Source organism: Hippocampus zosterae, chromosome 17 (genome assembly GCF_025434085.1).
Source record: "Hippocampus zosterae strain Florida chromosome 17, ASM2543408v3, whole genome shotgun sequence".
Classification (NCBI taxonomy): Eukaryota; Metazoa; Chordata; class Actinopteri; order Syngnathiformes; family Syngnathidae; genus Hippocampus; species Hippocampus zosterae.
In genome coordinates this window covers 1,451,939-1,479,920 of record NC_067467.1, presented here as the reverse complement: position 1 = coordinate 1,479,920, position 27,982 = coordinate 1,451,939, and the positions used below count along the sequence as shown (strand labels likewise).

Below are 27,982 nucleotides of genomic sequence, written 5' to 3'. Positions count from 1 at the left end.
ACTAAGAGACAAACAACCGTTTGTGGTCACGATCACACCCAGGGACAATTTGGACCACCCAATCAACCTGACATGCATGTTTTTGGAATGTGGGAGGAAACCGGAGTACCCGAAGAAAAACCCTCAAAGGCACGGGGAGTACATGCAAACCTCATATAGGAAGGCTGGAGCCGGAACCGAACACATTTTATTCAGCGACTTCAATGAACCCAACATGCATGTGTTTGGAATGGCAGGAAGCTTCTGCAACATCCAAAATCGAGATTCCAAACCAGAACCCTCTGCCGTAAGGAAGACTTGTGCACCGGATTAAATATATTACATTTTGGATTCACGTTTGGGCAGATTTCAAGGTTTCATTTGAAAGCCAATCTTGATTTGGATATATCTCATGGATACATGTCGTGCTCTATCGATAAATTCCTCTTTTTCAACTACTTTCTGGTCGACTATTTATGCTACTTTGTTTTGTAGCTGAAATAGACCTTAACTTGTCATTACAGTCAAAACCTGTCAGGTCATTTTTACTTTCTAAAGGGTTCTCAGTTCACAATAATTCCGTTCGAATTAGTAAACGATGCAATAATCTATCAATAACCAATGCTAGCGCAGTATTAAAGTCGTCATAAAAAGTAACGAAAACCCCGGGGTATAAAACAATACGGAAGTAACTCATCTGCCTTGGTGCCCCACATCACAACTTACCTCGTTTCAACACAAGCTCGAATGCGATTGGTCCATTTTGATCACGTGTGCGCACACCACCCACTTTTGCAGCAGCCAACTTCCGGGTACGTTTCACAATCGACAACGCACACATTTACGATCATGTCTCTCGGCAAGGCTAGCTGGACTTTATTGAACCCTCTCCGGGGGGTTCTGCGGCCCTCGGCTTCTGTTTTAAATCGGAGCTACGCGGCTCTTGCTGAAGCCAGAGCGGTGTTAAACGGCGAGCTCGAGTCTATTCGCTTGGCGGGGACTTGGAAAGCCGAGAGGGTGATCACGTCCAAGCAGGGACCGCACATCAACGTGGAGGGAAGCCGTGGCAGTGAGTGTAAACAACATTTGACCCATAAGATTTTCAGAAGGTGCCCAAAGATCGCGGGACATATTTTTTAACTACAAGAAGATAAGTCATGGAAAATAATGGCGAGCGATAGTATACAACTACTACAATATAACAATTTAGGTGTAGAAGGGTAGATATACAATGAATGGCAAATTACTGTTGGTCTGTTTTGGACATGCCAGTACAAAAATCTACTACTACTAGTTATTGAAGTAATACTAGTCTGCATCCTGACTGCTGCGCACTTGAACAAGCTCCTTTGACTCACCCCTCCTTGCAAGCCTGCATTTGTGTGATGTTTCCATGAGTGGTGTGCAACAACAGACATACAATAAAACGTGATCTGAATATTCTCCTTGATGCAATATGGTGAGTATGACAAAAAGAAGTAATTGAAATCACCTCTTATGCGTCATCTTGTTGTTTTTGTCAGCTTTCATTTGTGTGTCTCGAAGATGTTTGCATTGTGTTTTTTTTCCAGATGTCACATTATGCAGCTAGGCTTTTCAACTTCTTGACCAAAAGGTAAATAACCAGATTTTTTTTTCTGATTCCCCTTTATTCTCTCAGGCATTTTAAACTTCTGTGCCAACAACTATCTTGGACTATCCAGTCATCCGGAAGTGGTGCAAGCAGGGATTGACGCGCTGAAATTGTATGGCGCTGGATTGAGCTCAGTCAGATTTATCTGCGGTACTCAGGTACACTGTGTGTCCAATAAACAGAAAATGCATAAATGCACCAACACGCATGCAGGGGGGAAAAAAAACATTGGCCATGCCTATGGTGTCAAACCAAACATCAAATCCAAAACACAACATAAGCATATATGCAACTGGTATAAGGTGGCTGTACTATTTACAGTTGTTACAGGTTATTCATGTATTTTATTTTTTATTTAGCAACCTGACAGCATTTAAAGCAAGCAATGAAAAAGTCTATTTTCCCCTAATATGTCTGCTTTCCAGGATTTGCACAGAAACCTGGAGCAGAAGTTGGCAGAGTTTCACGAGAGGGAGGACTGCATCCTCTATGCCAGTTGTTTTGATGCCAACGCTGGACTATTTGAGGTGTGTCATGCGGCATCGTCTCCAGCAAAGGATTTCCGGCTTTGTGGTGTAAAGCATTTGAATGACTCCTGTGCAAGGTTCTGCTGGGCCCGGATGATGCTGTGTTGTCGGATGAACTTAACCACGCCTCCATTATTGATGGCATCCGTCTGTGCCGGGCAAAAAGATTGCGCTACAAACACATGGACCTCGGTGATTTGGAGCGCAAACTGGAGGAGTCTCAGGTGTGTGGGGAATCTTGCTGTTCTCACACCGAAAAGTGAACTGACAAAAAAGACTCTTCCCAGAAGAGTAAAGCAGTTTGAGGTGAATGGTCAGGTGTCCCAGTACTTATGTCCGCCTAGCTTAAATTCAAATGCGTGCACGACTGATAAGATTTTAGGGGATTGCTGAAATGCAATGCAATTCAGCGACACTTCAAACTACAACCATGCTTATAAACGACTATTGTTATTGATACCCCAAGATGGGTGAAATTCAGCATTAAGTATCTTTTGTCCGATGACGTACAAGCATTTCTATTTCTCAGTCATGTCGTATGCGGCTGGTGGTGACGGATGGGGTCTTCTCAATGGATGGAGATGTGGCTCCGTTAACCGGAATCTGTGACCTGGCTGAGCAATACGGGGCGATGGTGTTCATCGATGAATGCCACGCCACGGGTTTCCTTGGGCCGCGTGGCAGGTGAATCAAATGTATTATTTTGGGGAAAAAAATGATTGTGACGTGTGCGTTTCGATTGACAAAGGAACTGCAGCGCTTTTTGTTTGTGAATAAATACCCGGCATAGTAGTTGAATTATTGCATAAAGAACCCGAGTGGTCTCGGCCGAAAATTTTGAACAAGGAAACGGGCCCGGATGCAACTGCTGCCTCGATTGTTTGCAAATTGTGAAGCTCACAATTGTTTTATAGCTTAAGTTCATGTCCATTTACAGAGGAACCGATGAGCTGCTGGGAGAAATGGGCCGAGTTCATATTGTAAACTCCACTCTGGGAAAAGCACTGGGAGGTGCAGCTGGTACGCTTGGCTCTTTTTACATCTCGAGCCTTGTTTGATTTGACGAGCTTTTCAGCTTGCCGTCACCATTTTTGTCCAACAAGTCCATCGTTTTTTTAGCATTCTAGTGAATTAAGTTTTGTGTTTTTCCTCGTACTTGTTTAGCTAACTTCACCTCTTGTTATGATTGCAAAATGTACATTTTTAACCCTTGAAATTCCATTTTAATTGCACAATCACTTTTTCTTACCAAATGCGTGCAACTTGATTAATTCGTAACCGTCATTGCCGCTAATTGGATGCCCGTCATAAGCAGTAGCGATCATTTTTACTTGTCACAATTTTATTATTTATTTTTTTCGGAGCAGTGGCATAACCTCTTGTGTTAGTGGCCAGGAATGGCAGTTTGTGACTATTATTTCTACTCACAGAATTAAAATGGTTATAAAAAAAAGGAAGAGAGATGATCAGAAGTGGCCAGAATGCCGAAAGTGTTCAACACAAGAACTTGGGAGTTGAAAATGCAGAAAATATGATTACATAATGTTTGCTATCACGTCAGGCGGCTACACGGTGGGACCAAAGCCCCTCATTGACCTCCTGAGGCAGCGGTCTCGGCCGTACCTCTTCTCCAACTCCCTTCCTCCACCCGTGGTGGGCTGCGCCACGCGGGCTGTCGAGCTGCTCCTCGCCTCCAGTGAGATTGCGCAGAGCATGTCAGCAAAAACCATGAGGTACGGACGCGACGTTAGACTGCACCATGCTCTTCCGATATACTGCGTTATGATAATGCTGTTGATTATTCATTTTGTGAAGCATGTTGAATCGCATTCATGTTTTCTCCGATAACAGGTTCCGAAACAAGATGACACAGGCCGGCTTCACCATCTCGGGTTCCGCTCACCCGATCTGTCCGGTGATGCTGGGCGATGCACGGCTTGCCTCTCTCATGGCAGATGACATGTTGAAGCTCGGTGAGGCATGAGTCACGTCTGACCCTGGGTTATTGTTTTCCTCTGCATCAAAACAAAAGTAAATGTCCATTATTTGGTCATCGGTCAATTTGACTCTCCTCAACAGGAGTGTACGTGATTGGATTTTCCTTCCCCGTCGTCCCGAAAGGCAAAGCCAGAATCCGCGTTCAGATCTCAGCCGCGCACACAGATGAAGACATTGACCACTGTGTCGACGCCTTCATTCAGACGGGCAGAAAGCATGGAGTTATTTCCTGAAAGAAATGACTACCGGTACTTGGAGAACCAACCCAAACAGGTGCTCCTTCGGATATGGCCTATGCGAATAATGGCGATGATTTCTCTCTGGCAACTTTGTGTCCTGTTCAGGCTGGGGTTAGCTGCCTGAGAGTGAAATAAAGTGAAAAAACGCTTCACGCTTGCCATTGAATCTTTTGACTTTGGGTTTCTTTACTCGGGTGTTTTAATGATGCAAGACTAATTACTTATCAAACTTCTAAAATTTGACAATCTGAGTTTGATGTTTTATCAACAATGTTAAAAAAAACTGTTGTGGCGTCAAAACGTTCCACTTGAAATCTTTCTGGTTACTTCCCTGTCCAGTTATTTGAAATTGTTTGAGTGGCTTCCGTACACAGCAAGCGTATAGAAGTTGACATATGAAGACAAAAATCCCTCAGACCATTTGCAGTTATTAGGATTTATTTGGGTGAATCATTTAAAAACGAAACGACTCCGAGTCAAATTTAGAAATCACGCATGGATTATCGCAGACGGAGAAACGTGGAACTCTGCCTTTACCTATTTAATTTAATGGGTGTTGCCGGGGGGGGCTGTTGGTCGGGAAGTGTGAAAAGTTGCTGAATTGGGCCACAGAGTGCAAGATTTGCGTCTATGGTCTTCTGCTGCTGTGAGCCTGCTTATTTCTACGAGATAGACTGATGTTGCTATTGTCCAATCGCTGACTCGTTTTTATTGCGAGCGTTGTAATCCACCATTAATGTGGGCGCATTTTGAGCTGGGCGGGACTTCCGGTTTCTGGTATAACCTTGTGAGGCCTCCCCATGCGGTTTTTGATTCACTGTTGTAGGCGCGTCGATTACTCTGCAGGTAGGAGTTTTACAGTAGTTGACACGAATGAATGAAAGTTATGAAACCTTGGCGCCGCTCTCCCACTTTCGTCCATTTATGATTAGTCTGTAAATGAACACGCACCCAAAACTGAATGGATCGACTCTTCTCTGCCCTGTATTGTGCTAGTGATCACTTTAGCATAATGTAGCCTAGCATTATTGAGACTCGCCGCCCTAGACGACGCAAAGCGTGGCCTCAGCATTTGCCGCTTGGCTTTGTCTGAAGTCACCTTGCAAATTAGCTACAAACATAACTCACAGTCCTGTGTGATTTAACAAATTCTCTTGCCACGTCGTCGACCGTTGTATGCAGCACAACGCCGACTGGTGGGCTCGACAACCGGCGATTTTAAAATTCCGGACCAAGAGAGTTGCGGATGCGTTCCTCAGAATGGTGTTTATATTTTGACCCATAATTCAATCGCCTGTGTTTCAAATCACCCAGGATTTGGATCACCGATTAGGTACATGCGCATATCGCATCTAACTACTTATTCCTCCTCAATCGGGTCCTCGCTGTTTAGACAAGTTGACGCGCTCCACACTTTGATATTATCAGCATGTGCTTTCTCCAATCTAATATCAGATTATCACCCACGGGTTGACTTGAATGACTCTCTACTCGCACGACTCCACGATAGACCTTGCTTAGACCAGTTCTTATGTTCATGTGATGGTTTCAGGTCGACAAGATGTCTGAGAACGATGTCGACAATGAGCTGCTCGACTACGAAGATGACGATGAACCTCAAAGAGCACCCGAGGGTGGAGCCCCCACCGGCAAGAAGGACGTGAAGGGATCCTATGTTTCAATCCACAGTTCGGGCTTCAGGGACTTCTTGCTCAAACCTGAGTTACTTCGTGCCATCATTGACTGTGGCTTTGAACATCCATCTGAAGGTGATGCTGCTTTGAAGATCCGAGGCCGATGGGCTGTCGGAATTGTGTCGTTTCTTTTCATAGAAAGCGAAGATCTAAATGTTTTAGTCTGTCTCATATAGTCCAGCACGAATGCATCCCACAAGCCATCCTGGGCATGGACATCCTTTGCCAAGCCAAATCGGGTATGGGCAAGACAGCCGTGTTTGTTTTGGCCACTCTTCAACAGCTTGAACCAGTCGATGGACAGGTTAGTATGTTGGCGGGTTGAGATTTTATTCGGGTCTTATGGACTAGCCTTGTTGTGCACCTTTTTGCCCCGTGGCATCAGTTGATCAAATCACATCCTTTCTGTGTTCCTCTAGGTAGCAGTGTTAGTCATGTGCCACACGCGAGAGCTGGCCTTCCAGATCAGCAAAGAATACGAGCGCTTCTCCAAGTACATGCCCGCGGTCAAATCGGTGGTGTTCTTCGGAGGGCTGCCCATCAAGAATGACGAGGACGTGCTGAAAAAGAACTGCCCCCACATCGTGGTTGGAACGCCGGGCCGCATCCTGGCTCTCGTCCGCAACAAAACGCTCAGCCTGAAGAACGTCAAGCATTTTGTCCTGGATGAGTGTGACAAAATGTTGGAGCATCTTGGTACGTTCTATTGAAATCTTTGTCGGGATTTACACGTGCGTATTAATTTGCCTCGTCTGTCCCCCGCAGACATGCGGTGTGACGTCCAGGACATCTTCAGAATCACGCCCCACGAGAAACAGGTCATGATGTTTAGTGCCACGCTGAGCAAGGAGATCCGACCGGTCTGTCGCAAATTCATGCAGGACGTAAGGGAACGCGAAATGCCTCGGCCGCGCGGCTTTTTGCACCTCGTGCCGCGCTTGACCACTTCCTATTTGTCGGTTGCGCAGCCCATGGAGGTGTTTGTCGACGACGAAACCAAACTGACGCTGCACGGCCTGCAGCAGTACTACTGCAAGTTGAAGGACAGTGAGAAGAACCGCAAGCTCTTTGACTTGCTCGATGTCTTGGAGTTTAACCAGGTGAGGTCAATATTATTCTTCAAACGGCAGCTTCTCCGAGGGAGACTATTTGATTGTTTTCAGTTCAAAACTGAATAGGGTTCTTTACCTCGCTCAAGAACTTAAGTTTTAGGTGTTTCCGATGGCGGTGGTCACACTAGGGTTGATGTTGTTATTTACTGGCGAGCCTGGCAAATTGTTGGAATACCCTGTCCTACCACCAGGTGGTGATCTTTGTCAAGAAAATCCAGCGCTGCATCGCCTTGTCGCAGCTTCTGGTGGAGCAGAATTTCCCTGCCATCGCCATCCACAAGGGGATGGCTCAGGAGGAGAGGTGAGGCGAGGCACCCCCGCGTCTTCTTTCATAAATTGTTCTCCGTCGACCTCCCAAGTGTGTCACTGCTGTGTGATTTCGTGGCACCCGTCAGCCGGACACAAAATGTCTTTCAAAGAGGCAAGCGCTCTGGTAAAGCCGCTGGCAGCCGGACTGACGATGTTTTGCTCCCCTCTGTAGACTGTCGCGCTATCAGCAATTCAAAGACTTCCAAAGACGCATTTTGGTGGCTACCAACCTCTTCGGCCGAGGGATGGACATCGAGCGAGTCAATATCGTTTTCAACTATGACATGCCAGAAGATTCAGACACTTACTTACACAGGGTAAGAATGCAAAAGCTTTCCTTTTGTCATGGTCGAACGATATTGCCGCACGTGCATGAAAAGCATCATCTCGAACCCAAACTCCGGTGCCCAGATCTGGCCGCCTCATCATCATCATCATTCGTCTTAGTCTAAAATTACAAGTTGTCCAAACGTTCCGTTCCGCTCCGGTGTGTGTGTGGACTCGACCACCAGGGGGCAGTATAATAAATGCACATGAACAAAGGAGACCGACACAACTGCTCAGGAAACTGCAGTAATATTAGTTTTTTTTCAGTGGGGATAAAGAATATACGCCTTTAAGTTTGTCTATCTGCCCGCATCGCTGCACTCTTTGTGCTAAAAAAAATAAATAAAAAGCCATCGCTTTAAAGCCAGGGGTGTCCTAACCCGGTCCTGGAGGCCTCTGTCCTGCTTGCTTTCATATGTCTCCCTTCCACAACATACCAGATTCAAATGTTTGGGGTTGTTAACAGGCTTCTTGATGAGCTGATCATTTGAATCATATTGTGTTGGGGTAGGGAGAAGGGACCCCACATGACAAAAGTTGCAAGTGACCAAAATGATCTCAACCCCATGTAGAAGAATCTCAATAGGGTTGACTTTGAGTTCCGCTCGGTGCTTGTTGGACACGCGGCCCCGCCTGCAGTTGTTGATTTTCCCCAGGTCGCCCGCGCCGGTCGATTTGGCACCAAAGGTCTGGCTATAACCTTTGTGTCGGACGAGAGCGACGCCAAGACTCTGAACGACGTGCAGGACCGTTTTGAGGTCAACGTGGCCGAGCTGCCCGACGAAATCGACATCTCCTCTTACAGTAAGTCCCGGCATTTTCTAATGGCGGCTGAAAGAAGGCTGAGCCCTGCGGTCTGACCCACTGGAATGATTTGTTAGACGTAGATGCATTCCATTCACTTGGACTGTAAATCACCTGTAATTATCCTGCGCGCAACTGCTCGGTGAGCCCCCCGGGTCTGGTGTCAAGATTCGGCCCACAGATAATCGGTGTTATTTAGTCGTTTTGGCAACTTGGCAACAACAGTTGGTGCTGCTGCTATGCAACTACACAGCTCATTAAATGGAAATGGCTTTTACGTCTTTCACCTGTTGGAGTTGGCAGTTTCAGCTGTTGCCCCGTGGGAGTTTTTACATGCTCAACCCTTTTTTTTTCTTTTAATTTCCTCCCCACTTTTTAGTTGAGCAGTCCAGATGAATGAGCCTTGCAGACATCGCCTCGCCGCGGATCTCGTCCTGTCCTTGGCCTTCGATGTACTTTTTTTTTTAATGCTCCGCTCATTGCCTCTCATCAAACTTTATTGTCAGTTTTGAGGACTTGGTGTATGATTGGTTTTATTTGTGTTTTTATGAGTTGTTTTTTTGGTCCCTTCATTGAAAGTAAACTTTGTATAAAAATAATCATAGACCGATTCACGTTTGTTTGTCTTTTGTCATTTTTAATTGCCTTCAGATTAATCCTGTTGTCGGGAAACAGGATCTATTACTCTGATGTGGCAAACTTGGAGAACCCTTTGCAGCGGAAAGACCCCCGAATCCCCTACCAAAGCACCCCTTAATAATACTCATGCTTTTTTAAACCATCTGTGTTCCTGACTGATCTTTAGTTGCTTCTGTTTGAAGGGGAAGTGCCACAATGACATTCATTTCTAAGGGGAACAATTTATATGCATCGTTGGATGTCATTTATTATTGTTGATACAGAGTGCATTATACAAATGGTAAAATAATGATATGCGGTATGTTTTAGGAAATATAGTGCGTGTGTATGTATATATATGTGTATATATATATATACACAAACATCAGAATGAGTGTTGTTAAAAACCTGATCCATGGACTACCCATCAACCCCTGATATCAACTATTAAAATAAGGTACCGGTAATAGCTGATCAATGAGTTATTTCAGGTCTAATAACATTTGTGAGACCCAATTGCGGAAGTGAAGTGTTTGCTAATAAATGCCTTTCAAGCCACTGCGAGCCAGTCTTGCTCCCAACAACATTTGACTGGAGAAATCTTTAATGGAATATACAATGAAAATCATGCTGTTGTCTTACAGATGGAATCTAATGTACACCCAGAGAGTTACAATCCTCGACGTTTGCACCGAGATGCGTGTAACGGTTCCGAGACCAGACGTAATTCAGTGCTAAAATATACACGGACTATGTCGGCACATCTGGTAAAAAAAAGGTTGGCCCATATACAGCCTGGACATTCTTGCTGGAGTATGTCCCAATAACAAATCTAAAGGTATACTTCCAGAGCAACGGCATCTATGCAGCACAGGGAACATGACGTTTGCCTAAGAAAGCTTGTATGGAAAATACAAAGTTTCCATCATCTGCTATGGCAAAAAAAGGAAGAACTATTTTTAAAAAATGCTCCCTCGTGCATTCAAAAGTGTGTGACTTTTACTCCATCGGTACATGAATCAAAAATGTTTATTTTTGCAAATGAACTTTTTGACTGCACAGAACCAAAGCACGCTTCTGACAGCAGTCCCTTCATCGACTCCACATTAGAAGCATTTCGAACGCTTTGGGTTCCTGACTCAGCCTCCCAAGCATAGTTGCTTGATGACAGGCCCTTTTCGGCACAGGCAGCAGTTTCGCCCTCTCGTCACAAATGATAGGTTTATGCACAGTTTTTGGAGGAGTTTTTTTTTTTTTCATTTTTATTGCAACCCGGCCAGTGAGGATTTAGCCCTTGCTGCTCACCCCAAGCCAGGATTGTAATTTGCGCAGAATCGGGTCGTCGACTCCCTGGCGCCAGATTCCCAGGCTTGTTTTGACGCTGCTTGCTAAATGCCTCCATTTTTTGAGCAGACAAAGCAGGGCATGAGTCCAGCTGTGTAAACAACCTCTGACATGCGTTTCAAACCTCAACCCATCAGGTTTCATCTCCCACACCCCCCACAACCACTCCCCTAACACACGCGTACACACAAACACACACACCCCTCATCGTAACCCTCGTCATCCGTCTACAGTATCTCAATCTGTGGAAGCGCTCCTCCAACGGCTTGACAGACCGCAGCTCTTTTGTCGCTCCAAATTTTTGACGCCTTCTCTAACGGCCAGCCGCTTGTGTGTGAAACACGGTAACAAATACCAATGAATAAATACCAAATGAGGTCGCGGGCCACGTGCGCGCCAAAACCTCTGGGTCCAGTACTCTCCACCTCCACATTTTTGGCTCGCCAGGCCGCTTTCATTTATAACTTGGGTCGCATGAACAACAATAACAAAACGGCAACAGTTATGTATTTGTGTCAGCTATTTACATGGCGTCCCCCGGCAAACAAAAGTCTCAGAGTTCAAGGGGGTTGGTAGGGGGGGGGGGGGTTCTTGGAGAAACAAAACTCCCCATCCAGGCCATAAAAAAAAAACATAATTTAATCGACACTAAAGCAGAGCTGATCTGGTGAAGATCTCTCCGAAATTCCTCCCGTCCTCCTCGGAAAAAAACTCGCAAAAGATGACAGGCAGTAAGCACACGGCTCGCATCTACTCGTGGCTACAGTTAGGAGAGCTGTTCTACAGGGTGATTGAAAAGTCACTCGCTATTGGATGATACTGACAAATTATTCATAACAACATACTGTATGATTTCATTTTTCTTAATACGATCATTTAATCTGTGAATTTTATTCGGTTGCTCTTGAGTGCACCGTTTTCCCAGCCATTATTCAACCGATGTAGATATTAAGAATTCTATTTTGATTCAAAAATAATCTCACGGCAAACACCATCATATATTCAGAAATGTCATAAAAAGTACGATATAGACTGTATGATATCACATTGGTCTTGGCTCAATTTACTCCCTGATGTCCTTACCCAGTTTGAAATCTCGGAAGACCATTGATTTTTTTTTTTCTTTTCTATGGGATCATTTCAATCATGGTTGGGGAAACGCTGCATTAAAAATAAACAGAGGGGACAAGAAAAAGAATCTAATTAAATTTAGAACAAACGTGGGAAAAAAAATCCATGAATAAATAATTCGATTCAGTATTTTAAAATAGTGAGTGACTTTTCACCCAATATAATGGGGACTGCAGGCACGTGCACAGACATTTTTTTTGGGGGGGCAGGTGCTTCAGCCAACAAAAGGCACCCATCACCAGCAATCAAAAAAAAAAAGACATAACATATTACTAATTTCTTTTAACACAATCAACACAGTCAATAAAGCTATATACAAAGGAGGTGAATGGAAGCTACAGTCGGACATCAAAAGTCTACACACCCTTCTTCAAATGGCGTGTGCGGGGCACACTTCTCACAAGAGAAGTCCCATGCCTGGGAGACTGTTTGGGTTGGTGATGTCAGGGTTTGTTTGTTTTTAAATAGGAATGTAGGGTCTGAGGAAGCTAGTCAGCCCACTAGTCAATGAACTTGTGTGTGTCTCCGTAGAGCCATAGCTGCGGGGGCATGGCCGCCTCGTTGAGATGGTGACACTCGTCGCTGCACTTGCATGACTGGATGAACATGACCGATCTGGTGAAGCGTTCGCCGTCGGGGCAGGCGAAGGTGACGGCGGCGGTGCGCGTGCGACGAGGCCAGCAGCAGCGGCCGTCTCGGCACACTCCGCAGTAGTTGGGCCTGTGCAGGCGAGTGCTCCTGCAGCCGGCGTAGGACAGACGGTGCGGCTCGGGGGCCTTGTGGGTTCGGGAGCACTTCCTTCCTTTCTGTTAGAGGGCACCAGGTGAAAGGCAGGAAGAGGGGGGGTCAGCAACCAAACATTTAAAAGAAGGTAGTTGAAAGCTTTATACTTCACGTCAAGGGTGTTGTTTGAGGCGTAGACGGAGGATCAACGATCCCTTCGTGTCTTTTTCGAGATTGCTGTCGAGTTCAGCGGCACTAAATGGCCTGTAGTGGTGTGTGCGAATGGCGGGTGACTCTTCCCAAGCCTCATCCTCACAATTCAGTTGGGATGGGGCCCCAGAGCGCCCACTCGCCCCATGAACGTGATAGGCCGTCAAGAAAGTATTGTTCCCGAGACAGCTAGATACTGTTGTGTTACGAAACAATTCGTTACTCGAACACTTGAAAGTGAATGCACGAAAGCCAGGGGGCGGCAGAGAAAACAAGAGGAGGTCAAAACGTACCGCCTGGTTTAAGAGCGCATCAGCGATAAGCGACGACTGACGCCGGCGCATATCTTAACACCCACAACAGCTCTGCAAACGCCGCCTGAAACAGGTGCGCGGCAATCCATCAGCCTCCTGAGTGGCCCCTGGCATCGGCAGAGCGTTTGCCGACGGCCGTTTGTGTGGGAAATGTGAGGGAGCAACCGAGTGGGTGACTCAAGTGCTCTTCAAATCACACAGCAAAGAGATGCTGAGTGCAACTCCGATGACAAAGCGCCGCAAACAAAGAGGGAAAAGTTTTCAGTGTTGTGAAGTCCTCTAAAATACACTTGATGTCTTTAGTGGGGCTTTATACTGCATACTGATGGTGTCACGAGTAAAATCATTCGCGAGGCTAAAGAGGCGCGTTGGGCTTTGCAGTTGGTAATGCCGGAAGTGACTCAGTAAGATGCTATCATAGTCATTTTCGCAACCGGGGGGGGGAATATATGTCCTTGAGTATTACCTGTCTCCATATGTTGCTCCACCGTTTGTGTTCAAATATCCGAAGGGTTCTTCGACCGCGACTAGTGATGCTAACTGTTAGCAACTGAAGGGCATTTGACATTGTTTGGTAGTATTTAGCTAGCACCCCGTTCCTAAGACAACGCCGTTTGCTTGTTTTGAGTACACAAGGAGGAATTCCGATTGCGCGCTATGATATTAATAGTGATCCGATCCCTCGAGGGCAACCCTCTCCTGAACGAACCCAGCACATCATTTGAACTCGCGAGAACGCCATTCCAACCTTCTTCCTCACCTTGGCTGGGATCGCCATGGAGCTGCAGGGCCGTATGTTGCACAGACGGCTCTCCTTGATCAGCTTGCAGCGAGCGTTGTCGTTGGTAACGCGAGAGGAAATGCCCATCCCGCAACTGCGAGAACACTGGGACCAGGAAGTGGTCTGGACGGCGCACTGCCTCCACGCTACGAGAGAGGACGAAAGCCAGAGAGTGAAGGACAAATGCGAAAACCACCCGAGACTTTGCGGGATCACGCGGGAGATCTGTGAACATGAAATGAGGAGTCGACGCAGCAGAGCGGGAGTGAAGTGGAAAAGGAGAGGCGAGATGCAAAGCACACTGGCCTCATTCAGTGAACGGGCAACACTAACGCATAGAGAGGGCGATTACGGAGAGGGAAGGCTTGGTGACAGAGGTATGTGCTGTGTGAGACCTGTGTATGTGAGAGGGAGAGACTAAGAGAGAGAGCGAGCGAGCACTTCTGGTGTGCAGGGAGCTAGTGGAAAACAAGCCACATGTAAATGCCGACACACACACACACACACAGCAAAAGGCTCACAGTGGGGCCAATTGTGCATCCGAGGGCCAAAATGGCCGAAACGCAAACACGACGCTTTACTGCGCACGGGAAACAGACGGCGCTCGGCCACACAACCGGTACTTACCCGCCAGGTGCTTGTTGCCGCGCGGCTTGTCCCATTTGCCGCCAACCTCCACGAGCTCGTTTCCCAGTGTGTCCATCCGGTTTTGGGGTTTGTAGTGGTAGAGCTTCTGATAAGGTTTTGCGTACGGCTTTGCGTAAGGGTAAGCCGGGTACGGGATGAAGGGGTACGGCGGAGGTCGGCGGTGCAACGGTGGCGCCGCGCTTGTTCCCTTGTGGCAGTCGACGCTGAGGCAGCACTGGCCCGGCACCTTGACCAGGCGTGGGGCCGGACAGGCGGGTGACGCCAGGGGCACGTGGCCGGGGCAGAGGGGCACGCAACCCACTGCCCCGTCGATGCAGGTGCACTGGTGCTTGCAGCCGGCTCGAAAATTCTCACCGTTTTGATAGATGCGCCCGTTGTATTCGCAGGAGCGGCCCTCTGCCTTTGCTAGAAGCGAGAAAGAGGAGTGGATTATATTCCGCAAGAGAGCAGGATAAAAAATGTAAAAAAAAAAAGGACCGACACACACCGACACACACCGATACACACCGACACACTACCTCCAAATTTCTGAAGCTGAAAAAAATTTTGACTCGTTCCCCTTCACTCCCCATACAACACCCCAGATACCCCCTTTTATATAGATAGAAACACCCCCAAATTGAAACCCACATGTAAAAATACCACTTTGTGCGTGCTTGTGTGTGTGTGTTTCATGGCACTGTTTGTGTACACACTGGAAGGACTTATATCAAAGCCAGACTTGGCCGGTTGTCAGCGTGCGGCGCATGAAGGTGCTCTGTTTTCCAAAGGTGGCTCTGGCTTCAAACCTCAAGCTGCTATCAAAGACGAACTCCAGCCGTTTGGCTCGGGAGCAAGATTCCCCCTCCCTGAAGTTACACATCCCACCTTACACAACCCCAAAGCAAGAGCCAAGCTGCGCCCTCTATCCGAAGCCCAAACCGCTCTCGGCGGCGGCCGTCCAAAGCGCTTCTTAGGTACGCACCCCTGCAGATGCCGTGGGTACGGCCGACGTCGTTGCCGTAGTTGCACTCCAGGCCTTTATGGTGGTCGCAGGGCCGTCCTTCGTGGCAGTCCTGGTTCAGCTGCGCGGCGCACACTTTGCAGCAGCCGCATCCGTCCGGCACGTAACTGACGCCCGGGGGACAGGACGGCGGCGCCGCGGACGCGCACTCGCACGCCGCCGGACACTCTGCGATCACCTAGGTGAAAGGAAGGCATGCGCTCGTTTTCAAAGCGGTTCGCAGGCAATGAGGGAGCGGCGTTAGAACCCCACCGGGACAATAGTTGGACTCACGTTACACACATCATAGAAATTCCTCAACGCGTGCGAGGCTAAGCATCGGCTGAATAACCGGCTCTGTCCCGAGGCCCGCGGGGATATCTGTAACCCACCGTGGCCTTCTGCCCGGCTTTCGTGGATGAAAGCGATGTTCTCTGACCCCCGAGGCCCCCACCGCCTACGCCGCCTCCCCGCCGCTACATCTTTTGTTTCGCACCTTCTCCATCCATCCATTTTCCGATCCGCTTTATCCTCACTGGGGTCGCGGGTGAGCTGGAGCCTATCCCAGCTGTCTTCGGGTAGGAGGCGGGGGGGGGAGGCGGGGGGGGGGGGACACCCTGAACTGGTTGCCAGCAGTCACAATCACACCTTGGGACAATTTCCAGTGTTCCATTAGCCTGCCGTCCATGTATTTGCAATGTGGGAGGAAAACGGAGTACCCGGAGAAAAGCTACGCAGGCACGAGGAGAACAGGAAAAGCTCCACACAGCCGGAATCAAACCTTGGACTTCTGCACTGTGAGGCTCATGTGCTCACCAGTCATCCACCATGCCACTCCCCCCCCCCCCCCCAATACATGCATACCTGTGTATCTGTGGATGTACAGTATGTACATACCTACATACATCACATTCAAAAGTGTATGTGTGTGTATGTGGCAATCCACTTTGCTAAACAAAACAAAATTGTCTTGCTGCTTTGAGTGACATGTGTCATAGCGGGCAGATTTTTTTTAATCCCCCAAAAAATGGTAGTATCTTTTTTTTTTTTTGTCCTAGTAAATAAGCAGTTCCCCTTAGCCCCAAACAGAAGATAAATACACAGTGGCCACTTTTCATGCAGCCTCCAGGGTCCGGGCTCAGTTTTCCCATTAATGCGACAATCAGGCGATGCATAAACGATTATTTTAGCAGCTCAAATTCATTATATCAGTCCAAAGAAAGTCAATGTGACAAAATAATAACGCTCACCAAAGTGATAGTCACCGCTTGCATGACAGCAAGTAACAGCAGTATCCCCATGCTGTCAGCTGATTCACATAGAAGCCGACGAGCGGCACTTGTTCCAGAATAAATCCTCTTCCGGTTCCACCACAATAGCGCTCGTCCACAAAAGATTATATCCGACTGGCTCGACGGTCACGAAACGTCCTCCATCACTTGTTAAATGTTATCGATCAAAGTTTCGGGGCTGGTTTTTATATGAGCGCGGTGCTTTTTATAGTAGCCGCGCCCACTGCTGCTCTGCTAGCCAATTAGCACGCAGGCGCGCTCCCGTGGAGCGTCCGGGCTCGAGAGGAGACTTAAAAAGGGGCGTGGCCATACATGAATGCGGTCATTCATAAAATTCAGATTTACTACATTCCAAAGACGACCCGGCCTTTAGGTGTTTATTTATTTATGATCAAGTGGAAATAATATTTTTGCTCTTTTCACACACGCCTCCATTTTGACCACATGCTCTTTTTGTCACATGACATGCCATATAGCTTGTGTACATTGGTCAGAAAAATACAAATCGATTGACTCATGATATCCTGTCTTAATCCTTTCCACATCCCCTACCCATGGGTTTCCAGGCTTTCTCTCTCTCTCTCGCTCTCGCCAATTTATTATTTTTTTCCTCGTTCATTTGGTCAGTGGTTTCCATGAAAAGGTGAGAACCTGCCTGGATAATCTTGCTGTCATCTTGTCAGGAAGTATGCTTCACCTGAGCCTACAGCTAATTGATGCACACACACCTCCACACACTCCGTCATCTGAACCGGTGTCGTTGTTGATGTTTTCCTTTTGCCGCTTCTCTAAAAGTCGACCGAAGACATTCTGTACGTTCTGCCCAAAGAAAATACACACACGCCTTCTTCATCCTTGCAGTATAAACATGAAACATTTACAGTATAAGAAATATTTATGTGCACACCTGCTGCAAACAAACTCACGTCAACTTCTCGTATGTGACTAGCATTCAAACCTGTAGCTAAAAATTCTTGAATAGGATTTGTTGATTTATCTACATGGCAGTTAAATGATAAAAGTAAAACTATCCAGTCAGTGTTAATATTCTTATTATTACGTTTATTACTATTACTATTATGTTTGGGCAGTACTACAGTATAGGCCTAGGAGTAAAATTTCACACCGTTCTCAACTACGGCGGCAAACAGAGCCAAAGCAAAAATACTTGTGGAATCTCCAAATACGAGTGCCCCCAAAAGTTTCATGATTTTAAACTCATGTGTAATATGTGTGAGTCAAAAGTCGCAGGTTCAAAGTAGCGTCACGATACTGCTTGGAAGTTTGTTTCCCTGTACAGTACTTGATTTACAGATCCAAATGAGATTATTTTGTCTTTTGTTTGATTGTTTTGGAAATTTTGCACTGATGATCAGAATCATCTTCACCCGCCGAGCCTTCAGTCAACCGAGCGGGAAATTCGAACCCAAAACCTCCGAACTGTGAGCCTGTTAGGTGCGAACCACTCGTTCACAGTACTCAGGAAACCTGGTGAGAAAACTTCTGAAATGATTAGAGGTGAAATATTATTCACCTAAATATTCATGTTCATTTTTAGATCACGTAACTTTGTATTGAGCATGTACCTTTACGTGCTGTTAGCAGCACACGCATAAAGAGGCCTATGGAGTGCGACGGCCAAGCCTCCATCCTCTTCCCACACAATCCGTCTCTCTCTCTTAGTGCTCGGAGGTGATGTAACAGGAACGTGTAAACAAGCCCAATGCGTCAAGAGAAAATGCAGGTAGTGAAAGTAAATGAAGCTCACAACGCAAGAGCGCGCGCACACACACACACACACACACACACTAATGAACAAACATACAAAATTTCCAAACACGCACACCAGATGTAGTCATTTTCCCTTTTTTCTTTGGGCAGGGGGGGGGGGTGGTGACCTTTCGATTCTAAGCCGGCAGCAGTCTTCACAACTTGTAATGGACAAAGTGACACAAGTTTGCTTTAGGGAACTCACAGAGAACTCTTCTCGGCAGAGCTATTAACCAATCAGGCGGAGCGACGGTCGCAGTGGAAGGGGGAGTTCATGAGAAGTCGTCGGAAAAGTTGGGCAATGGCAGGGCGACGCGGTGAGCGAACCTTGAAAACAAGCTTCAAAGCTGCGTGTCAGATGATGGGAGGATGTCGACATTGAGGGAGGTGAGCGGTGTGAAGTACATGCCAGAAGCCAAATAAATATGAGCAGCTAGAAATGCTCAGTCGAGTGAAGTACTGGCGGAAAAGAGGCCAGGTGTGTGTTTTGACGAGCTCATGACTTCTCGGATTTGATTAATATTATTGCAAGTCACTGTACCATTATGCGCACTTTGAACACGAACGTTGCACTGAAGTAGGATATACAGTAGATGTTTCCAAATCAGTTACATTCATCAGAACTATATTTGAGTCTTTCAAGTGCCACTAGTGGTGCTACTACCGCACTTTGGCGGAATGTAAGAACTGTACAATACATATTTATATTGCTTTCACATTTTCAACACGGAGGACCTCTGAGGAATTCATCCATTTTCTAATCCACTTATCCCCACGAGTTAGCCTACGTACGTTTTTCTTCTTCAATTTTCATCTTCCCGATCGAGTGACCTCACAAATATGTTGCGTCTTTTCCCGTGGTAAAAGTACCGTGTGACATCACCTGAAAGAAGCCATGTCGTGTGCACGCTGTTCCAAAACAGAAAAAATGGGAGAGAAAAAAAACAAGCCCATAGAAAGGATTCAATACCTAAAGTTATTTTTAAACCGAGAGCAGGAACTTTAATGTTGACTTGCCAAACACCGGAACATATGCGCAAAAGTAAAGTCAGGCAAAGGAGACGGGGCGCTGCAGTTGACAGGTGTCATTTTTTCTTGACCTTTGAACTTCATCTGTTGCTTGACCGGCGGGGTCAACCTTTGCACACACTCCCGACGGGGTCAGGGGAAAGTGGGTCACCTGTCCCTGCTCGTGAGTGAGCGTGTGTCTTCCTGATGCGAGTCCACCCCACACAGCACCCAAAGTAAGGTCACAATCCCCCTCCTCCTCGATCCCCTCACCTCCGAGGTGTCACAGAAAGCACCCTTGTTCGAGCCCTCTCCGGCTTTTCCAGTAGGACCCTCAAAAAATCCCAGATATCCCTGCAATTTCTGGTGCAATGTTTATTTGGCAAAAAGGGGGGGCCGATGAAGTGGGCGAGATACCTTGAAAAAGGAGCCTCACACACAAACAGTTTGGGCTGCGTCTGAGGGTAAACATGTGCAGGATGGCTACGTGAGGCCAGCGGTGAGATAGACTGAGGCTTATGTGTTCTGGTCCTGGACACACCGATCCCACCTCGGCCAGCGCATAGAGCAAACCTCTGTTCAGACCCCAACTGCCACAGTCTAATAAACACTCAACCCATCTTGCCCTAGCCACACCTCCTCCTCAGACAGCGTCCTCTATTGGAAAAAAAATGCCACGACATCATAAGTAGGTGACAACTTTGGGCTGTATTCAATAACTATAATTATGCAGCGTGATTTAATGCAGCATGCAAGGACCAAAACACATGATACAAATAATCAAAGAGATACAGGCTTTTTTTTGGGGGGGGGGGTTATGAATGGAATTGGAATCGTCACATAGTAGCTCGGCTGAACTGATAGTAAATATTGAACAGTTGTTGACTCAAACTGTTCCACTCTGGACTTTTTTTATGTGCTCAAAAAGTCAAGTTGATTTCATTTGTTGAGAACTTGGAGCCACTCGACAGAATTACCCATCTATGCAATTCTACGATTGGCCACTAAGCGGCAGTAATGAAAACGCCATGTGAATGAGAGACCTAAAAACGTAGACAACCTACACCGGAAGTACGACTTGAGTCCCTGACACCAAGCGCAGTCACCGCGAAGGTAAAATGTTCAAATACTTCACTTTTATGAGCAGGCTTTCACGCGAATATGACATTTGTTGTGTTTCTGTTAACCAGGGTAGAAGTGTCGTTTTTATTTTTCTTGCTGTATTTTCCAGTTGAAGGGGAAACCGGGTAGGCTTTGGGCATGAAGGAGGGCGAAGAGGGCAAAGTCGAACGTAACGTTTCCTAATGGAGGAAGAAATTCGCGATAGTTAGACAGCGAATATATAATGGCCCCGGAAAATCAATTTCGAGGATCATGGCAGAGAATTGCTCATGTAATACTCATAACATCCGTAAATCGGAGCGTTCTCTCTTATCGTTTCTTTTTCGCTTGTGCGTGTTGAGTAACATCGAAACATGGCTTCTTAAGCTCGCGCGCCACTTGACAGCTCTCAATTAACTACACACGAACGAACACATGCGCGAGTGGTTGAAGAAGCGGATGGACCGTTTCAGGAAATGGCTAGACATTGAGAATAGTAATTTAAATATGTATGGCATTACACAAGTGATTGCTTTGGAACACATTAAAAGTCGCATCATTGAATCTTCAACAGTAAATGATCTTGAATCTACTTTGTCTTTGACAATACAGTACACGTAAAGAGTTGGATTGAGGTCTGGTCATCGTCTGAGGCAAAATAAATATATAAAAGAAAGAGCGGTGCGTGTATTCACACCTGTCCTCGCAATCAAAGATTCACCGAAAGGGCTATGATGCCTTGAGTCTTGGCTGGGCTCTTAATCTACTCTGCTCTGACTCAACTGACTCTTGTTGTACTCGATAAGGCCTTTGGATTAATAACATTCACCCTCTGTTGTTCTGTCTTATGTCTCCGGCTTAGATGGCTCATAGGCTGCTAGCGCGCAGGATTTGGACGCTCTCTGCCAAAGAGATCCGCCGCCTCCCAGCATCTTCCGCCGCCTTGGTCTCCACTTCCTATTCCACCTCCCTGCAGCCTTCCTCAGCCCGGGTCTCCTTCCTCTCCCCTTCACACGCTCTGCCTCACAGTCTTCCTCACGCCTCCTGTCGTCAAGTCTCCTTCAACGTGCAGGACAATGAGGATTTCACAGAGAGGGTCATCAACAGTCAACTGCCAGTACTGATTGACTTTCATGCACAGTTGAGTATGCACCGTGGCGATTGATTTGAATAAAAGTTTGTTTTCAAAACTACAATATAAGAAAATAATTTGTTGCACACAAAATTATCCAATAACACAGTAATTTACATTTACATTCAACCTTGAGAAAGAATTTAACTTGTGCAACAGTAATCGCAGTTTATGTGAAGCAACACACAATGTCACTGCCAATTCACACTTTATGATAAAAATCTTCAGTACTTTGGAGGACAACCTGTTGTTGTAAATGATCAAATGCAGCATCAGCAGTGTTTTTGTGTGCTTCCAGGTGGTGTGGGCCTTGTAAAATCCTTGGACCAAGGTTGGAGAAGGCTGTTGCGAAACAAAAAGGCCGTGTTGCCATGGCGAAAGTCGACATTGACGATCACACAGACCTGGCTATTGAATACGGGGTGAGATTGGCACTTTGTTTTCTCTGGTCCTGTGAATCAAAATTCTAAAAACAAACGCACTCCTCAAGTCAAGTGTGGCTCGGTGACCCGTGGTTTTGTTTGTCGAGCCACAACTTTATTACTGGGAGTGGGAGTTCTGTCAAGTCGTGTTCTGCAGCAAAATTGTTACATTATTCTCATGCCGTTTTTTTTTTTTTTTAATTGGTGACTCATGACAGTGTGATTGTGTTTTCCCTCACAGGTGTCTGCCGTTCCAACAGTTATCGCGATGAGAGGAGGCGATGTCGTGGACCATTTTGTGGGCATCAAAGATGACGATGAACTGGACTCGTTTGTCAGCAAGATCATCGGGAAATAAATCCGCGTTGCCAGGCCTGTCACTTGACCGCCGTCGCAGTACTGCTTTCGACGATTCTGCCCCGCCCACTTCGAGTCTCTTGAGCAGCAAAGCCTCGACGCCAGCCCAAGCTGAGTCCGTGCTCACGCCCACCACGAGGCTCACTACCTTTTGCCCCGTACCGTCTCGTCTCTTTCTCTTGTTTCTTGTTCTCGTGATGGGTGTGGGCCACCATTGACTTTGGAAATCAACGCCGTGCGAGTCTCGTAAGCACTACCTGTCACAGCTCCCTCAACTTTTGTCAGACCTTTCGAGGAGATGTATCGTGTGTAACCGTTTTCTATACAAGGGGAAAACACGCCACCGTACGACTCTTATATTTCGTACTATGAGAGATGTAGTAGTGAAGTGGATTTAGCTTAAGACCTGAGATATGTTACAAAGTCAACTGTAGTTTCTGCGTCTTTCCACGAGAGGGCAGCATTTCTCATGCCCAAACCACACAACTGATCGCTTGACACCAATATGCCTGGTGATGTGATGAAAAAGTTGTGCGTTTGTGGATGTGCACTTTTGGGTCCTGACTGTGAAACTTGCAACAAGCACCAATTGCAACGGATTTGATGTCTGTTATTCCTGAAATGAACGCTGTACTTCAGACACGATCGCACGGAGGAATAAAGAAATTTAAAATAAGTCTCGCATTTGACTTGGTTCTATAATCAATTCAATGCGTGCGTGAGCTATGGGCTACGGTATTTACCGATTTGTCTGAAAGAACGATTTAGTCAAGTAGGGGCCAAAGGCAGACATCCATGTACTCCTTGACAAAATGATTTTGTGGAATCGGGCCGTTGGATATGTGACATCAACATCGAGAGTGATGTCTTAAATGGTTGTCGGTCCGCAGCAAAGCTTTCAGCACCAGGAAGGTTCGTGCCAAGTGTCCACAGGCCTCGTATTGGCTCTGTGACAACCTCGGAAGGCAGAATGACTTCACGTCTCTGCTGCTGATACAAAACAATTGAAGGAAGAGACAATGTGGACGGGGCTTGTGGATGGAATTTCATACCCTTGCGTTTTGAAATGTACGAGAAATTCAGAATAAGCCCCACTGGGGTTCATTGTGGCGATGAATGGCATTTTTTAAATAGCAATCAACAATGGATGCTGCAATACGGAGGCCCAGCGGTTGCTTTACACGCCACCGAAAAACATTAACAGCCTGGATTTTGAACGAGTGCTTCGGGTTGAAAAAAACGAGGCGTCTCGCTCTCCCGTTGTTTGTGGTAGTTTCAGCTGTTGGTGACTCACCGTCCCAAAGAAAACAGAAAACAAGGACGTGCAAACTCGAGTTGGGTTGACTCTTTTGTCTCGTCATTGCCCTCAACGCGGGCCAGCCGTCGACAGCGTGCCTCTCAAACGCCAATCATTACGCTTGTACTTGGATGAGATCACCGCGAGGACGCGTGCATGCAAGATCCATTCAGTAGCACCCGCGGGAGGATTTAATCAGGGGAATTCCACCGGCATTACATGAGTATGTACGATGGAAGCAAATAGGCCAGAAAGCGATGAAGGGGCCAAATGTATGCTTGTTGCACGCTTGGATCAAAAGACATTCCTACCATAGCTTTGGGATGTCTACAACACAATGACAGCATCATCGTTAATGATCTACCAACAGTATAAACATGGCCGGCCTCTCTTTTCACCAACTTGGACCCAACACACACACACACACGGCCGGGATGTGTTATCCTCTTAATGTCTGACTGAGAGAAGAACAGAAATGACGACAGGCTCCAAAGGTTGAAGAACAGCGTGTAACTCTACTCCTCTTCCGGCAAACGCAGTCGACCACACCTCCATCCTGACTCCCCTGTCTGTGCGCGCGTGTTACTCAACCCGCTCTTGTGACCATATAAGGCGAAAAAAAAAGTCATGCGAGAGCTGCTGGTCAAACTGCAGACAAGGCAGAGCTGCAGACTTCTTCCACGACTCCTCCGATTTGTTTGCCTTTCTCAGGAGTCGGAACCGCTTGATGCTTGTGGCGTGTTTGATGGAAATACAATCGACAATCACTTGGCCAACTGCCTCTTCTCCTCCGTGTGTGTGTGTGATTGTTGGCAAAGTTTTGTGTTTTGTGGAGAGGAGGGGGGGGGGGACAAAAACTTGGCTCGGCCCCCGACTATTTCATGTTTACAGTAAATTCATTGCTGTATTTATATTTGAAACACAACATTGACCTCTGGGGTCTGCACTTCATTCTGACCACTTATTTCTGGTTCGACCATATTTTTTCCCATGCTAAAGAAAAAAAAGAGTTAATTTTAACATTGGTTCTATTCTCTAATATCCGCAGATGTTAAACGAGCAAGGAGACATTGCAACAAAAGGTTGAAAAGCTGTCCACACTTCCTTCACTCAACATTCCGGACTGAGTTTTGCGAGTCGACATGCGTCTTATCATTCCTTCCTGTGTACAGATGACCAAAGGACAGGAAGATGGTGAAGGAGGGAAAAAAACGATCGCTGGTGCCTCGTAATTATTTCTTTGACGTGTTAACATTTGTGGGGCGGGGTCCAATGTAAGCAGTTTGTATGGGATCCGTGTGGATTTGGTAGATGAGCAAAAGGAATGAATGGTATTGCGCTTGCAAGGCCGGCTCGCCTTCTTGCGTGTGTGTTGAATTTTCTGTCATTGTAGGTCAGGCGTGAGGGCACATCTTGAGGATCTGGGTCAGACAGGTGCTAAAGGTGACGGGCGTGGCTCACGTTGACGCTATGTTTGCCACTTTGCACGAACCCGTGAGTTCCCATGGGCACGTCTGCAAAGTTTTGATGGAGAGCTCACTTTGGATTGACACAAATTTTCATTTATGGCGGTTGTGGTTTGCAAGGGTGTTGAACTATCCGAAGCAGTGTCAGATCTTTAAAACATGAATTCTAATATTTGTTCCACGGCATGATATTTGTTTATTTCCAACAGTCTATCGCCTTCGTGTCACGGCGCTTACTGCTTAATGAATGTGGATCTTCAACTTTTTTGGCCAGTCAAATTTTCAGCCTCTGCGCTGCCGTGTCCATCTAATCTGCCTCGGGCTTTCGGAATCAGTCGTGCAGAGCCAATGTAATCTAAACGATTAGCAATAAGACCGTTTCCTTCACCTGTCAGATTTAAAATTGGTCCTTAGAGGGCCAGCTCGCTGTTCCTTGATGACATCAGCATTTTTCTATGCACCGATGAGTCGGTCAACGCAGCAATCGTTCCAAGCCAACTTTGACTAATGAGCCATCTCGCCTGAGGTGATTTTGATATATATTATTTTTTAAACGTCTGTTTTTGTCAATTCTGAACCGCAGCAGATGACAGGGCACAGTTAAATGCTGCCAGCTTGCATTTTTGTATAATATCGCTGGTTTTCGATGATTGCGAAAAAGTGGAATACGTCGAATGAAACTCCCCTCGAAGGCCCGAGTACCACTGAGCATAAAGTAAATATTAGAAACATGTTGCACACTGCATGAGTTGGGCAAAGATATGCCTGGAGAATAGACGTAGCCAAAAGACGCTTGGCCACACCGACGCTTGAATGGCGGCGCACACATGCGGTGATTTTTATGGAGAGAGAGTGGCCACATGCGAGCCCTCAAAAGTGTTTAGGCTGAATGGGTCCCTTTCTCCCTTGACTGCAGGATATAATAGCTTGACACACCCTGAATGACAGACACGCCCTGCTGCCAGTACAACCGAGGGCAGCCAAAAGCGAGACTGGGTCACAGTGGAAAGGAGGAGGAGGAAAGGAGGAACGGTGAGGTCAAATGCACGTCTCCATATTTGGTCATCCAATGCCTTCTTCTCCATCCTGTGTTACTGGCTGTGCCCAGAAGGATTTCTTATTGTGTTTTTGGGCCATTGTGCTGTTGTGCAACAAATTAGCGCTTGTGACAGTCAGCACTATTACGCAAACATTTGTGAGGCGTTTTTAAGGATGTGGCGGAACCTGGGCTCGGGAAGATTATGTTCATCAGGTTTGGTGCAAATAATGTGCATGTTGTGTTTAATTTTGGGTTCCTTTCACGTTGGGAAATCGTAACTCTATCCAGACTTTTTTTAAGGTCTCTGCGTCCTTCCTCGTCCTTTTAGTTTTATTTATTTATTTCCAAATTAGCTTCCATGTCAGAGTTGCTTATTCTGCTGAGAAATGTTTTCTTCCACTCCTCCTCACTTGTCCCTTTCCCCTGCCTGGTCCAGCTCAAGCAATATAACAAGCTAACCTTTGACCCCCACCAGCTGACATGTCAAATACTTCCCACCCACCCTAGCAAAGAGCAGAGTGCGATTTATTGATGTTTCCACACAGTGGAGTCATGCTAGATGTTCAGTGTTGTGCTGCTCAACATACATTGGGATGCTCCGTAACTCAACAGACACGAAAACAGCGATACGTTCCACTCCATGAGGACTCGGAGCAAAACGTAAATCACACATTACTCAGGAAATTTGATTTTCCAGCATAGGGCAGGAAATGCCAGTCATACCTCAGGCTGCACCTCAAACATGACGTCACTGAATAATATAGCATCGGAGTACCGGTAGCTGTGTGTTCCAAAATGGCACTTTCTGACCGATGCGGGTCTAAACTTGTCGTTCGTCACAGGACCTTGCGACATCTTCATCTGGTTCGCATTTGGATTCAACTCTAAAATGGGATAGAAAAAAAATTTGTTTATTCAAAAGCAGTTCCCTTTGCACATTTATTCCGCTTTCATCCAAGTTCTCACATGTCCTTAACTGTAGCTTTAATTATCCCCAACAGATCAAAAGTGTCGATTCATTAATCCTTGTTTCACAATGTGCAAGCACACTCTTTTTTTTTTCCACCGTTAATGTCTCCCTGCTGGTTGTGGCATTTGTACTGGCACTGGGCCAACAGTTCTACTTGACCCAGTCTAGGCCCGGGAGAATATCCTTAGTAAACAAGTTTACACTGAACTCTTCCAGTCAACGTAAACCGTACAAGCATTGTGCCTTTCATCTTTGTACATTTGCTTTCAGCACTGTCTTGATTTCTTAATACTTTCTTCCATTACATTCAAATGCTTTTTTTTTCTCTCCAGTTATTTGTCAAACGTGATTGCTTTTAACATGGATCCACCTGCGCAAGCATGCAAGTCATTGAATTATCAGGTGTTTTGAAAGAGAACAAAGAAACCACAATCAAGTCAGACAGTCTTATGATGTGTGACTGTAATTTCCCTCCCTAACATCAACGGGTTGATTGCCTGCAGCAGTTCCCATGTTGAGTATACCTGACTGGGCATGCATGTCGGCTCACCTGTTTGACTGACACAAACCTGTTTACATGACAGGTGGTCCTAAGCAGGTGGAATAGATGATGTACGGGACATTCATAGGGTTTCTACAGCAGACTGAACTCGTGACAGGTACTTGTTTTGACTGAAGATTGAGGTCACACCAGACCCTGTTGACACATATGGGGGGGCGGGGAATCTGGACGATGCAGACCCCTCTTGAGAGTG

The 27,982-nt window shown here is 46.5% G+C and overlaps 5 protein-coding genes across 6 annotated transcripts in view; 3 read left to right on the top strand and 2 right to left on the bottom strand.

The window, feature by feature from the left end:
* ntn1b (netrin 1b) overlaps positions 1–27,982 on the bottom strand; it is a 202,036-nt gene that overhangs the window by 53,410 nt on the left and 120,644 nt on the right. The window lies entirely within an intron of this gene.
* Positions 779–4,542, top strand: gcat (glycine C-acetyltransferase). Of its 2 annotated transcripts, none has more exons than XM_052048804.1 (9): positions 779–1,048; positions 1,640–1,770; positions 2,038–2,139; positions 2,217–2,363; positions 2,669–2,823; positions 3,077–3,159; positions 3,701–3,872; positions 3,991–4,112; positions 4,219–4,542. In XM_052048804.1, exons 1-9 carry the CDS (start codon positions 829–831, stop codon positions 4,368–4,370), a joined length of 1,284 nt encoding a protein of 427 aa, XP_051904764.1. In that variant the 5' UTR covers positions 779–828; the 3' UTR covers positions 4,371–4,542. The 2 variants fall into 2 exon arrangements, with proteins under 2 accessions (XP_051904764.1, XP_051904765.1); XM_052048805.1 differs by lacking the exon at positions 779–1,048 and adding an exon at positions 1,081–1,438.
* LOC127589586 (ATP-dependent RNA helicase DDX39A) lies at positions 5,115–9,230 on the top strand. Its single transcript, XM_052048808.1, has 10 exons — positions 5,115–5,222; positions 5,929–6,145; positions 6,247–6,374; positions 6,490–6,766; positions 6,836–6,954; positions 7,039–7,170; positions 7,374–7,483; positions 7,664–7,808; positions 8,475–8,622; positions 9,002–9,230. The coding sequence occupies exons 2-10, from the start codon at positions 5,938–5,940 to the stop codon at positions 9,016–9,018; spliced, it is 1,284 nt and encodes a 427-aa protein (XP_051904768.1). The 5' UTR covers positions 5,115–5,222; positions 5,929–5,937; the 3' UTR covers positions 9,019–9,230.
* Positions 12,166–16,860, bottom strand: si:ch211-106h11.3 (CCN family member 1). Its single transcript, XM_052048813.1, has 5 exons — positions 16,624–16,860; positions 15,356–15,572; positions 14,371–14,796; positions 13,723–13,889; positions 12,166–12,521 (listed from the first exon to the last, which is right to left on the bottom strand). The coding sequence occupies exons 1-5, from the start codon at positions 16,672–16,674 to the stop codon at positions 12,216–12,218; spliced, it is 1,167 nt and encodes a 388-aa protein (XP_051904773.1). The 5' UTR covers positions 16,675–16,860; the 3' UTR covers positions 12,166–12,215.
* Positions 20,428–22,483, top strand: txn2 (thioredoxin 2). The gene is made up of 4 exons (XM_052048839.1): positions 20,428–20,563; positions 21,407–21,684; positions 21,975–22,098; positions 22,340–22,483. Exons 2-4 carry the CDS (start codon positions 21,407–21,409, stop codon positions 22,454–22,456), a joined length of 519 nt encoding a protein of 172 aa, XP_051904799.1. The 5' UTR covers positions 20,428–20,563; the 3' UTR covers positions 22,457–22,483.

What these genes read in the sequence shown, in the direction of transcription:
- si:ch211-106h11.3 (XM_052048813.1), bottom strand. Translation starts at nt 16,674, where the DNA reads ATGGGGATACTGCTGTTACTTGCTGTCATGCAAGCGGTGACTATCACT. An exon ending in TACCCACGGCATCTGCAGGG is followed by an intron (nt 14,797 to 15,355) that starts GTGCGTACCTAA and finishes TCTCGCTTCTAG; the next exon opens with CAAAGGCAGAGGGCCGCTCC. An exon ending in CGGCAACAAGCACCTGGCGG is followed by an intron (nt 13,890 to 14,370) that starts GTAAGTACCGGT and finishes CCTCTCTCGTAG; the next exon opens with CGTGGAGGCAGTGCGCCGTC.
- txn2 (XM_052048839.1), top strand. Translation starts at nt 21,407, where the DNA reads ATGGCTCATAGGCTGCTAGCGCGCAGGATTTGGACGCTCTCTGCCAAA. An exon ending in CTGATTGACTTTCATGCACA is followed by an intron (nt 21,685 to 21,974) that starts GTTGAGTATGCA and finishes GTGTGCTTCCAG; the next exon opens with GTGGTGTGGGCCTTGTAAAA. An exon ending in ACCTGGCTATTGAATACGGG is followed by an intron (nt 22,099 to 22,339) that starts GTGAGATTGGCA and finishes TTTCCCTCACAG; the next exon opens with GTGTCTGCCGTTCCAACAGT.
- gcat (XM_052048804.1), top strand. Translation starts at nt 829, where the DNA reads ATGTCTCTCGGCAAGGCTAGCTGGACTTTATTGAACCCTCTCCGGGGG. An exon ending in TTCCTTGGGCCGCGTGGCAG is followed by an intron (nt 2,824 to 3,076) that starts GTGAATCAAATG and finishes GTCCATTTACAG; the next exon opens with AGGAACCGATGAGCTGCTGG. An exon ending in ATGTCAGCAAAAACCATGAG is followed by an intron (nt 3,873 to 3,990) that starts GTACGGACGCGA and finishes CTCCGATAACAG; the next exon opens with GTTCCGAAACAAGATGACAC.
- LOC127589586 (XM_052048808.1), top strand. Translation starts at nt 5,938, where the DNA reads ATGTCTGAGAACGATGTCGACAATGAGCTGCTCGACTACGAAGATGAC. An exon ending in TTGAACCAGTCGATGGACAG is followed by an intron (nt 6,375 to 6,489) that starts GTTAGTATGTTG and finishes GTGTTCCTCTAG; the next exon opens with GTAGCAGTGTTAGTCATGTG. An exon ending in GTCGCAAATTCATGCAGGAC is followed by an intron (nt 6,955 to 7,038) that starts GTAAGGGAACGC and finishes TCGGTTGCGCAG; the next exon opens with CCCATGGAGGTGTTTGTCGA.